Here is a 10,593-nt window from a genome sequence, read left to right as displayed (position 1 = left end):
TGGAGGAATGAAACGAAAGTTTTAAGGATTTTAATCATAATTAAAATTAACTGAATTATATTTATTTACGTTTGTAATAATCTATTTAGTTTTTATCTTATTTCCCCTCTTTTCATGACCGTTCACTAAATATACATATGAGTTCCCTTTCACCATGTTTTCGATTCAAGTTTGGCTGACTGTTACACCGTATATTACATATTTAGTAGGCGTATCAGCATATTCAAGACACGAAGATACTACAAAGACTTTACTGGACTTTAGATTAAAAATTATTTTTGTTCAGTTATAGGGCGTAGACAATGGCCAGATTTACTATAAAATTATCAGTAGTTGTACATTTAAGCTTGTACATTCATGTGCTTGAAATAATAACTGTACTGATTAGATTGCTAACTGAGCCAAATTAGAGTTTAACAAAATAGCTGAACTATGTACTTTGGGTATGTGTATGATACGCAGTAATCCTATGTTCCCTATATAGGCAACTAATTGTCAATGTCACGAAGTAAAAAGTTAATTAAGAAAATGAAATCACCTTTCATAATAGATAGTGTACTGGCATATTTCCAGGATTTCCACTTTGTTCATGATTATTAAGCAGGTAAATGTTATAAATTCTTATTACAGTACTATGACATTTCTTCTGATAAATACACAAATGAATCAACAATATTTTCGCTTAGTTGATGTACTATGAAATTTGTAAGATTCGTTTGACAAAGAGTAGTTTGACACTTTCTTTTTTCTGAACAATTTATATATTTTTAAAAATTAGGTCTCTAATGTTGTTTACAATTTTCTGAACCAGTTTACTTTTGATTCTAACTTTAATATAAGAGTGCAATTTTGAAATGGTTCTGTATATAAAATGTGTGAAAATGTACATCAATAATAGTAAGCTTACCTCTCTAAATTGTATTTAATAAATAGAACCTTAAGCTGGATTTTTAAATCACACTTTTTGTATTATATTTATATTTTAACCCTTTAAAACAATGACATTTTACGAATGTTTACAATCAAATGTTTACTTTTGTTGCAATGACTGAGATATTAATCGAAATGATTATTCAAGAATCTTACAGTAATTTCATTTGATATTTGTTTCAGATACCAGTTACAAGTGCGGACATCAAAACAACAATCGAAAAAAAAGCAACAACTGTCGTCATGAAGTATTACTTATTATTCCTTATGGGGGTGGCCCATATTTCTAGTCTCTGGTGTTTTAACTGTCCTCTTCATAATGAGGGTGAGACATGTATTTGTGATAATCGGACTACTGGTACGTATGCTGGCTCTGAGATAGTGTGTATGGACAGTAAATCTTTAGTTAATTCTTACGTAATCGAATATGCCGTTAACAGAAGAGTAAGACTGGAATGCAACGCTTATATTCCTTACAAAATAGGAATGTTTTCGCAGTACAACATTACAGAGATTACAAGCTTTCACTTTGTTAATTGTCCTTTGCCGAACATTACATTTGAAGAACTTCTTCAGGGAATGCAAGTTGTGCAATTGAAGTTCGAAAGTCGAAGAAAAGACTTAGTTGTTGCACCGTGGCTGTTTGAAAACCTAAAGGAATTAACAACTTTGAGTATGGTAAAGAATGGAATATCTGTACTACCTGAGAACATGTTTTCAAACTTGTCAACATTGCGCACACTTCAGCTTTCTGATAACAAGCTGCAGACTATACCAGAAAAGGTGTTTACTTCTCTCCATAATTTAGCAACTTTGGACCTAAGCAGTAACAATCTAAAAGAATTACCAAACAATGTGTTTAACAATCTCACTTTCTTGCATAACCTTTACCTTTTTAAAAACGAGTTGCAACATTTGCCCGATGAAATGTTTCATGCCTTAGAACAATTAGTTGTTCTAGATATTTCAGGAAACAAATTCTTTGAACTTCCAGTTGATCTGTTTAATGGTCTTTCTAGTTTAGAAAGTCTACGTATTTCTCAAAATAGCTTGAAAACTCTTCCAGAATCTATCTTACAAAATGTTCCTAATTTGAAAGTATTGAATTTGGTTTTAAACGAAAATCTCACTTACCTCCCTGATAAACTTTTGAATGGTTTAAAACACCTTCAAAGTGTGTTTCTAGACTATTGTAATCTCTCTAATATTCCTGTATATTTTTTCTCAAATACCTCTACTTTACAATACCTTAGAATCAGTAACAATAAGCTTACTTCACTCTCAAAAATGCATTTTGTCACTAATATTAACTTGAAAGAACTGGATTTAAGCTCTAACAAATTGCGTACTTTACCATCAGGATTATTTGATAAGCAGTTTGCATTAGAAAAGTTAAATTTAAAACGTAATAGATTGGAGCAGCTTCCTATGAGAATATTTGATAGCCTAGTAAGCTTGAAAACCTTGATAATCTCTTCTAATCAGTTAAAGGGCATAAAAGGAGAACTTTTTATCAATCTCCAGAAGTTAGAACATCTTGATCTGAGCCACAATCGTATTAGTTCAATTGATTCAAACGGGGCCTTGGGTAATATACTCAATTTGAAAATTCTTGATTTTTCATATAATAACATCACGCTATTCCCTAATCTCGACTGGAAGATGCTCTTACAATTAGACACCTTAAATTTTCAATATAACAAAATAACAAATATATCAGTACCAGTTCTTTATTCTAAAAACACACGCATGCTTTTGCGTTTTAACAAAATAACACGGGTAGGAGTAACAGAACTCAGAAGGTATGACAGCCTACAAAAACATATAACTAAAGATAATTACACCAAATCTATTCCGCAGTATCCTGGCACACCTTCCTTTTTTTTAGGTGCAAATCCTATTCACTGTGACTGTAACCTTTTAGGGTTTTTCGACTATTTAACATTCAGGTCATCAGTTCGACAGAATGCAATATTTCCTAATGCGAATCTTATAAAATGTGCTGGTCCTTCTTCTTTAGCTGGAAAAGAATTTCTTGATGTACCAAGAAATGAATTTATTTGCCCAGTGTTTCATGATTGTCCTGAATCATGTGCATGCCACATTCAAGGACATGATAAAACGGTGGAAGTTGATTGCAGAAGTAGATATTTAGATGCAATTCCAGAGAAATTACCTCAAAATACAAGTATTTTGTACCTTCAAAATAATAGCATATCTTCCTTAGGAAGTACCGCAATAAATTCTACTTACTTTTCAAGTTTGAAAGAGCTACATCTCGACTACAATCTCTTGTCAAGCAAAATAGACTGGTTTCTTCCACCAAACCTTCGCGTTCTTACTTTAAGAGGCAACCAGCTGGAATCTCTACCAGAAGCATTATTAAGTCACAAGGATTCAAGAACTGGCAAGCTCGAACTTCGACTCGGGAAAAACCAGTGGCGTTGTGACTGCTCAAGCCTCGCTTTTAAATCATGGCTAAGAGATTCTCATAATATAGTAACTGACATTCAGGATATTGTGTGTTCTGATCCGATGCAAATCAATGGTAGTCTAATCCAAATGTCGATGATCCTGAATATTCCAGATGAGGTATTGTGCCCCAAAGACAAGTTCAATCATCGTATCATACTAATAACTGTGTCGACAGTGTGTGCTCTTCTTGTACTTTTGTTTTGTGTTACAGTAGCATATTTTCAAGGGAGAAAGATTCTTTGTAATCATATGATAACTAGCAAGTCTTACAATGTTTCAAATTCTGTGCTTAAAGAAGAGGTGAAGAACCAAGATAAAGCAAGTCCGAGCTGATATCACTTGCGATCATGAACGATTCCATATTCTTTAAGAAAACAATACATTATGTTAATGACTGACTGTCTCTGAACAGGAAAACAGTTGCAGAACAATAAATCACGAAAAGGTGCTTGAAATGCCTCGATGGACTGAAAGAAACAGAAACATTACAGTATGTTGGAAACAATTCACTAAACATGACTGGAAATGAAGGGGCGAGTCTTATAAAATAGATGCCCGCTGTTTCTTTATAAATCTATCAAATTAAGTTTGATAGAAGCTTTCAGCCAAAAGTTCTGTTAAAAAGTGCTACATTATTGTGATTAAATGTAATTTCACAAAAAAATATAAAGTGAGAAATAAACGACTGAATAATTAAACGAAATGCAATAACTATTATTGTTTACGAATGGTGAATAAGGTTTCCCCTGCCGAAACGTTACCTATAATTGTTTTGAAACGTATGCAATTATTATCCATAAAATTATTTGTCATATAGAATTCGATTTCGTTTAAACTTTAACACCAAAATTTAAGCACATTTAGAATGTGCTTCAGGTTTTTTGACAACATTTTATATTTTTACTTCAGGTTAAATTTCAGAGTATGTATAACAAGATATATCTTTTTAAATTCCTATACTAGATACTTAGGTAAACTGTGAAGTCATAATGTTTGCTTATAAATACTAATTACACTAAAGATTAGTTTTAAAGAAAAAAATTAACATCAGTTACTAACTAGTATTTCATGGTCCTAGTACTTTTTTCCAAGTGATATAAAAAATTCAAAATTCAACTAATCTAACCTCCAGTATGATGGTGAAATATTTCCTGTTACATTCCCCTATAATACATAAGTCTAAAAGTATTAGAAGTCATCGGAGTTTTTATAAAAAATTATCATATTTTGGAAAGAAAGCTAAACACAAACGTAAATATAGTTATATGATATAGGTACAAAATTCCATATATGGCCGATGTGTAAAAGGAATGATTTTATCAAAGATTGTGCCTTTAAAGCGAATCAAAATATTTTTTCCTATTCTTTACTCATATCAACTTCCCAGTAGTGTTTTAAAACGTAAAAGGTAGTGGAATATACAAGAATACGTGTCTAACTTCAGGAAATTGGAAATTAGAAAAACCTGTTTGGTTGCCAACTAAAATAACACATTTTTGGTAATCATTTCCTTCGTTTTATGAACAAACTAACCAAATGTTGCAGCATATACGTTAGCTGTGTGAATATCAAAGTTTGTAAATTTACTGTACTTTTCTTTATATGTGAAAATACTAACGCACTACTGAAGTATAAATTGAGCGTTTGTATTGTTTATGAAATGCCAATGATTAAATGTCAATAAAACCTAATGTCTGGGTTTTACTACCTGTAAACTTACAAGATGATAAATTAAACTGTGTTGTAAATGTTCACTGCTGTAATTTCTTTCAAGATTGTTAGACACACAGTGTAAATGTATTTAGTTTTTCCTTTTATTATATCAAACAGAGCGATATTTAAAGGTTCGCTGAGCAAGATAAAACTACATATCTGATTATAATTATTTTTTATAACTTAGAAAAAAGTATGAAAACCCCCTAGATTTATTCGAAAATAAAATTTTATGATGAACGTTATTTCAACGATGAAAGGCTGCTTTGCAATTGTATTTCCATACTAATTCTTAAAGGCTAATAATAATAAGAAAATGACCTAATTTAAAGACCCGAAACACATAATTAAAACAAAGTTGGACCACATTTAACATCCTGTGAATCAATGGCACAATGTTGTTAATATTCACAATTATTACAACAGGAACTCGAAACGTGTAATCATGACAACATTAGCTGGGCATGTGAAATATTTTAGCCCAACATTGCAAAATACTTCCTTGTTGTTATTTCAGAATTAGAAATACAAATAAACTTGATGGAGTAAATTTGCTTTAAATATGGTAATGTATGTTAGATATATCCGTGTACATTTCATTTCTAACCGGAGGTACATAGTATTTTACGAGAAAATTACCGCAATAATGCCTTTAAGCAAAACGTTGTAATACTCAGTTCAGCATATAAATGACTGGTTTGTTGAGTAAAATTAACGTTTCACAGGTGTGATCATACTTACGAAATTGTTTTGCAAGAACATATTTCATGTGTATTTCTAATATCTTTTTATTTCAAATAAACAAAGTATAACATTGTTTCTACTTTATATTTTTATTTGTTTGTTTGTTTGTTTTCGGATATTCACTCAAAGCGTTTCAAGGGCTATCTGCATTAGACACCCCTAATTTGAAACTGACAAACTAATGGGAATGCAGTTAATCAACAAAACTCACCGCCAACTCTTGGGTAACTTTTTTTTTCATTGAATAGTGAGATTTGTCTGTTACCTTTGTAAAGCACCCACGAGAGAATATATTTTTTGTTTTTGTAGTAATAGGACAAAAACCATGGATCCGCAGATCCACAGTTGGGAACGCTGACCTCTGGGATATAATCGGTCATTTGTTTAATGCATGAATTATCATCGTGATTATAAGTGTTCTGGTTTCTAGGTGAAAGATTAAAGCGAATAATAATTTTATCTTGTTTTTTTTTTTTCATGTTAACTTCTTAATATATTTTTGAAACTTTATAAAGATTGACAATGTTTTCGCATCTAGAGATTTCTGATGACGCAAAAAAATATTTGTATGGGGTATATTGCCCCATTCTCCAATCAGTACAACGCTAAGACCTCTGATGGCTCATGGCGGGATAGTGTTGACATACGTAGTGTGCAAGAACGTCCCGGAGATGTTCTATGGGATTTAAGTCAGGACTTCTTTTTAAACACTACATAATCTCTGATGTGCTTTGTTCAAAGTAGTCCATCACAATCATTGCCTTATTTAATTGCATCAGAAGAAAGTCTGATAAAAATGTCCTACGTCAATTATCGTCATTCATTCCTCAATAACAAGATGTATACATTCATTTATACCGATGCTTCCCCTTACCATAACGGTCATATTCAACAATGTTGCACCTAGCACATTTTCACCCATGATTCTTCAGACATGAACTCACCAATTACTGGCAGAGACATCAAGCCTCGCTTTCTCTGTGGAGCTTAATTAAAGGCACTTAGTTGAGTTGCAGGCCAATTCTGACTATTTCAACAAAAGTCCAAACTTTATTTCGTTTGGAACCCAACAGTGGAGCTGAAACAGGTCATTCATTCGTTAAAATTGTCTAATGAAATTTATTTCTAGCTGTTTAGTTAATGATAATCATTTCGGCTGCTGTCCCAAAACCCATGTTGAATTAATGGATAGTGAACAGGTGATTACTGACGTACATTTTATATGGAAAGTGGTCATTACGTGGTGTAGTTGAACTTCCACAACCTTTTCCATGCTAGCTAGTTGAAAGATGTGTTGCCTTATGGAGGTCTACATTGTCACTATAATCTAGTCACTTTTTTTTTTCTATTTTTTGTGTGTTTTTCTGTCAAAAACATAACAAATGAAATATCGAGTTTTTTGTTGATGTTGTTGATTTGCGGGGAGACCGAACCTTGGATTTTAGGGTTAAAATTCCACAAAAATTCAATTGTAACTTGTTTTACTTTATTAATTATCTCTGCGCTTTCATTGTTTTTCGTATAACCGACCTTTCTGTTAAGACTTAACAAGTCTTTACGCTTTTTCAGAAATCTAATATTAAAACAGAAAATAAGATGTTAATTTATATGTAACAATTTTTGTTTTCTGAGCGATATCTTTGGATGTGTTTTGTTTTTAAGATTATAATATTTGCAATTTATCCCGGTCATGGTTACTTTCTGAAACTTACTTAATCGTTGGTTCTGGAAGAAGTGCTACGCTATTGGGAATACTTTCTAGGAAAATGCATGTTTGTCTGCCAAACCTTTTTTCAATCTGTTTACTGGGTCGTATAGTATTTATTACATTCTACTTGGTCTTTGTGGTAATAGCGGGTTTTTCCTAACAACGTAATAATGGTATCCACAAACGATATTCGAGATCAAAAACAAATTGCACTTTTACTCTAAAGATTTTGCTTTGACTGATTTAATCGGGGGAATACCGCTGTTTTCCAGGTTCAATGCTTTACGAGGTTTAGTATAAGACACGAATAGAGGTGTTCAATATCGTGACATATGACTTTAATGCATTTACAATTAACCAATTTTTGAAAAATTCCCACCTGCGTGTCACATTTGACACGAAAAAGATATCAAATTTTGTATCTTTGAAATAAGGCTAAATGCTTTATCATCTGTTTTTCTAACAACTAATTGATTCTTGTTCGTTCATATTATGCTGTATGAATATTTTACCCGCTTAAATAAATCTATTATAATATTTAGCATATTAATTATGTATTAAACATTTATATGAAATGACTCTATTTTTAAATAAAATTAAAGGATTATAGAAATATTATTGTTTTTCAAAGTGAAAGCGTTTGTCTACACGAATGATAAGTCCGAAAGCTTTTTTTTTTCCACACAAATTTAATGTTCTTTGTTTTGCTCTTGTTTTTCGTTAAAACGTGCTTTTCTTATTTGAATGAGTCTTGACTGTGAGATAAAAAGAACTCGGTCTCTCTAATACCCAGTTGGGACAGCGGTAAGTCTACAGAATTAAAACGTTAAAATCGAGCTTTCGATTCTCCGCGGTGGACACAACAGATAGTCAAATGTAGCTTTGTTTTAAAACTAATAAATAACCATACTTACAGCTCTAATTGAAGTTTTTAGTTTGTTGCATTTGATTATTGATGAAAAGTTGTTAATGTTACGTTAATATGCTGTTTGACCCTGTTTCTAGACTAACTTTGCCATTAGGCCTTAGTTAGAATTGTATTCACTCTAAAGATCTAGAGCTCGGCATGGCCAGGTAGTTAGGGCGCTTGATTCGGAACTTGAGGTTCGCGTGTTCGAATCCTCGTCACACCGAACATGCTAGCTCTTTCAGCCTCAGGGACGTTATAATGTTACAGCCAATCCCACTATTTGTTGGTAAAAGAGTAGCCCAGGAGTTGGCGGTGGGTGGTGATGACTAGTTGCCTTCCCTCCAGTCTAAACTAAAGAGCTAGGCACAGTCCTACTTTGAAAGTTGCTCGTGCTACCTAACAATAAAAGACGAAAATAAAGCGTAAAATACAGTTATTTGCAGTATTTAAAATGCAAAACTTACCAATATAAATCTAAACAGCAGAATCACTTTTTACTAGTTTAATGCGTTTAATTATTTTAACACAGTTTCATATACTCAACCGTATGTATGACTGATGTTGGTAAATTTCCGTGCAACAAAAAAAGATCACATTAAAATGAATTCATTAGAGTATGTACCTCTGAAATTTTATTTGTCAACAACTCTAGCGTGAATATTAAACTACTTTGTAATGTTTTCTTCTTCTTCTGAAAATGACATTATATCTGTATTTTATGGATCCGGTGCAGCTTCGTGGTTAACTCGTTGGTCTTTGGTTGACAAAGTCCTTATGGTTCTGGATAACTGCCTTTCCTCTGGTCAGTAGTTTAAGCCCGGCATGACCAGGTGGTTATGGCGCTTGACTAGCAATCTGCAGGTCGCGGGTTCAAATCCCCATCATACCAAACATACTCGCCCTTTCAGCCGTGGGGGCGTTATAATGTGACGGTCAATCCCACTATTCGTTGGTAAAATAGTAGCTCAAGAGTTGGCGGTGGGTGGTGATGACTAGCTGCCTTCCCTCTAGTCTTACACTGCTAAATTCGGGACGACTAGCGCAGATAGCCTTAGTGTAGCTTTGCGCGAAATTCAAAACAAACAAACAGTAGTTTAAAATTAGGGATGATTATACATGATGCCTAAAGGTTTATGATTTGACCGTTTACCATTTAAATTTCTAATTCCATTCCGTATTGGATTTGATCATACTACATGGATGATTCGAGGTTTTTAAGTCTTAAAACCCTTACTCCCAGAAAGAATAATTTATTTGATTTATTTTGTAAATATCACAAGAAGTACTTTTAGAATCATTTGAGCATATACTACCCACTTATTAAATAAAATTATATGCTACTCTTAACATATTTAAAATTATATTTACTTAGTTATAGTTATTTTATTCACGAAATATAAAGATGAAACATATACATCTTGCTGGATATAATACTTGTAACGTAGTGTCGACAACGAGAAGCAGTACGTGAAAAGTTAAAATTGAGGAAAGTTATTAAAAGGAATCAATGCTCGTCAAAATCTAATTCTGCTAGAGTAATCACCCTATATTTCTGATGCAACCAGCTTTGCAAAAACAATAGTAAATACGAAAGATAATTTTCATCATATGTTGGATGTTGTCGCGTTCAATTCTAAGTGTATATGTCTGTAAATAATTCAACTCACGGTTTCTGCAACAGCTTGCATGACAAGGAATCACTTTTTCTTTAATAGTTTTTCCATACTTAAATGTAGCAGTATGATATTTTTTCTATCAAACCTACACGTATCTAACATTAATTCTTATATATCAAAATACATGTACATTTCTAATTCTGGTTGTCGTTAGAACAACGCTTCTAACAAAATTATAGTATTTTGGCACTTCTGTATAAAGTTAAAATCATAAATAATATTCAACGTTAAACTGGTATACAATTAAAAAATTTTATTTAGGCCTATCTATGGGCTTCATCCTGAGGATGACGTTGTAACGTCGATATATGTAGAGTCGTGAACTTTTTGAAGGCCATAGATAGGCCTAAATAAAATGTATTTAATTGTATACCAGTTTAACGTTGAATATTATTTATGATTTTAACTTTATACAGAAGTGCCAAAATACTATAATT

At 32.4% G+C, this 10,593-nt stretch overlaps 1 protein-coding gene across 1 annotated transcript; it reads left to right on the top strand.

Annotated features, from left to right (window-relative positions):
- Positions 1-534: 534 nt before the first annotated feature.
- Positions 535-4,282, top strand: LOC106461813 (protein toll-like). Its single transcript, XM_013921667.2, has 2 exons — positions 535-604; positions 1,114-4,282. The coding sequence occupies exons 1-2, from the start codon at positions 590-592 to the stop codon at positions 3,736-3,738; spliced, it is 2,640 nt and encodes an 879-aa protein (XP_013777121.2). The 5' UTR covers positions 535-589; the 3' UTR covers positions 3,739-4,282.
- The last annotated feature ends 6,311 nt before the right edge of the window (positions 4,283-10,593 follow it).

This window comes from Limulus polyphemus, unplaced genomic scaffold (assembly GCF_000517525.1).
Source record: "Limulus polyphemus unplaced genomic scaffold, Limulus_polyphemus-2.1.2 Scaffold1037, whole genome shotgun sequence".
Classification (NCBI taxonomy): Eukaryota; Metazoa; Arthropoda; class Merostomata; order Xiphosura; family Limulidae; genus Limulus; species Limulus polyphemus.
This window is presented reverse-complemented; position numbering and strand designations above follow the sequence as displayed.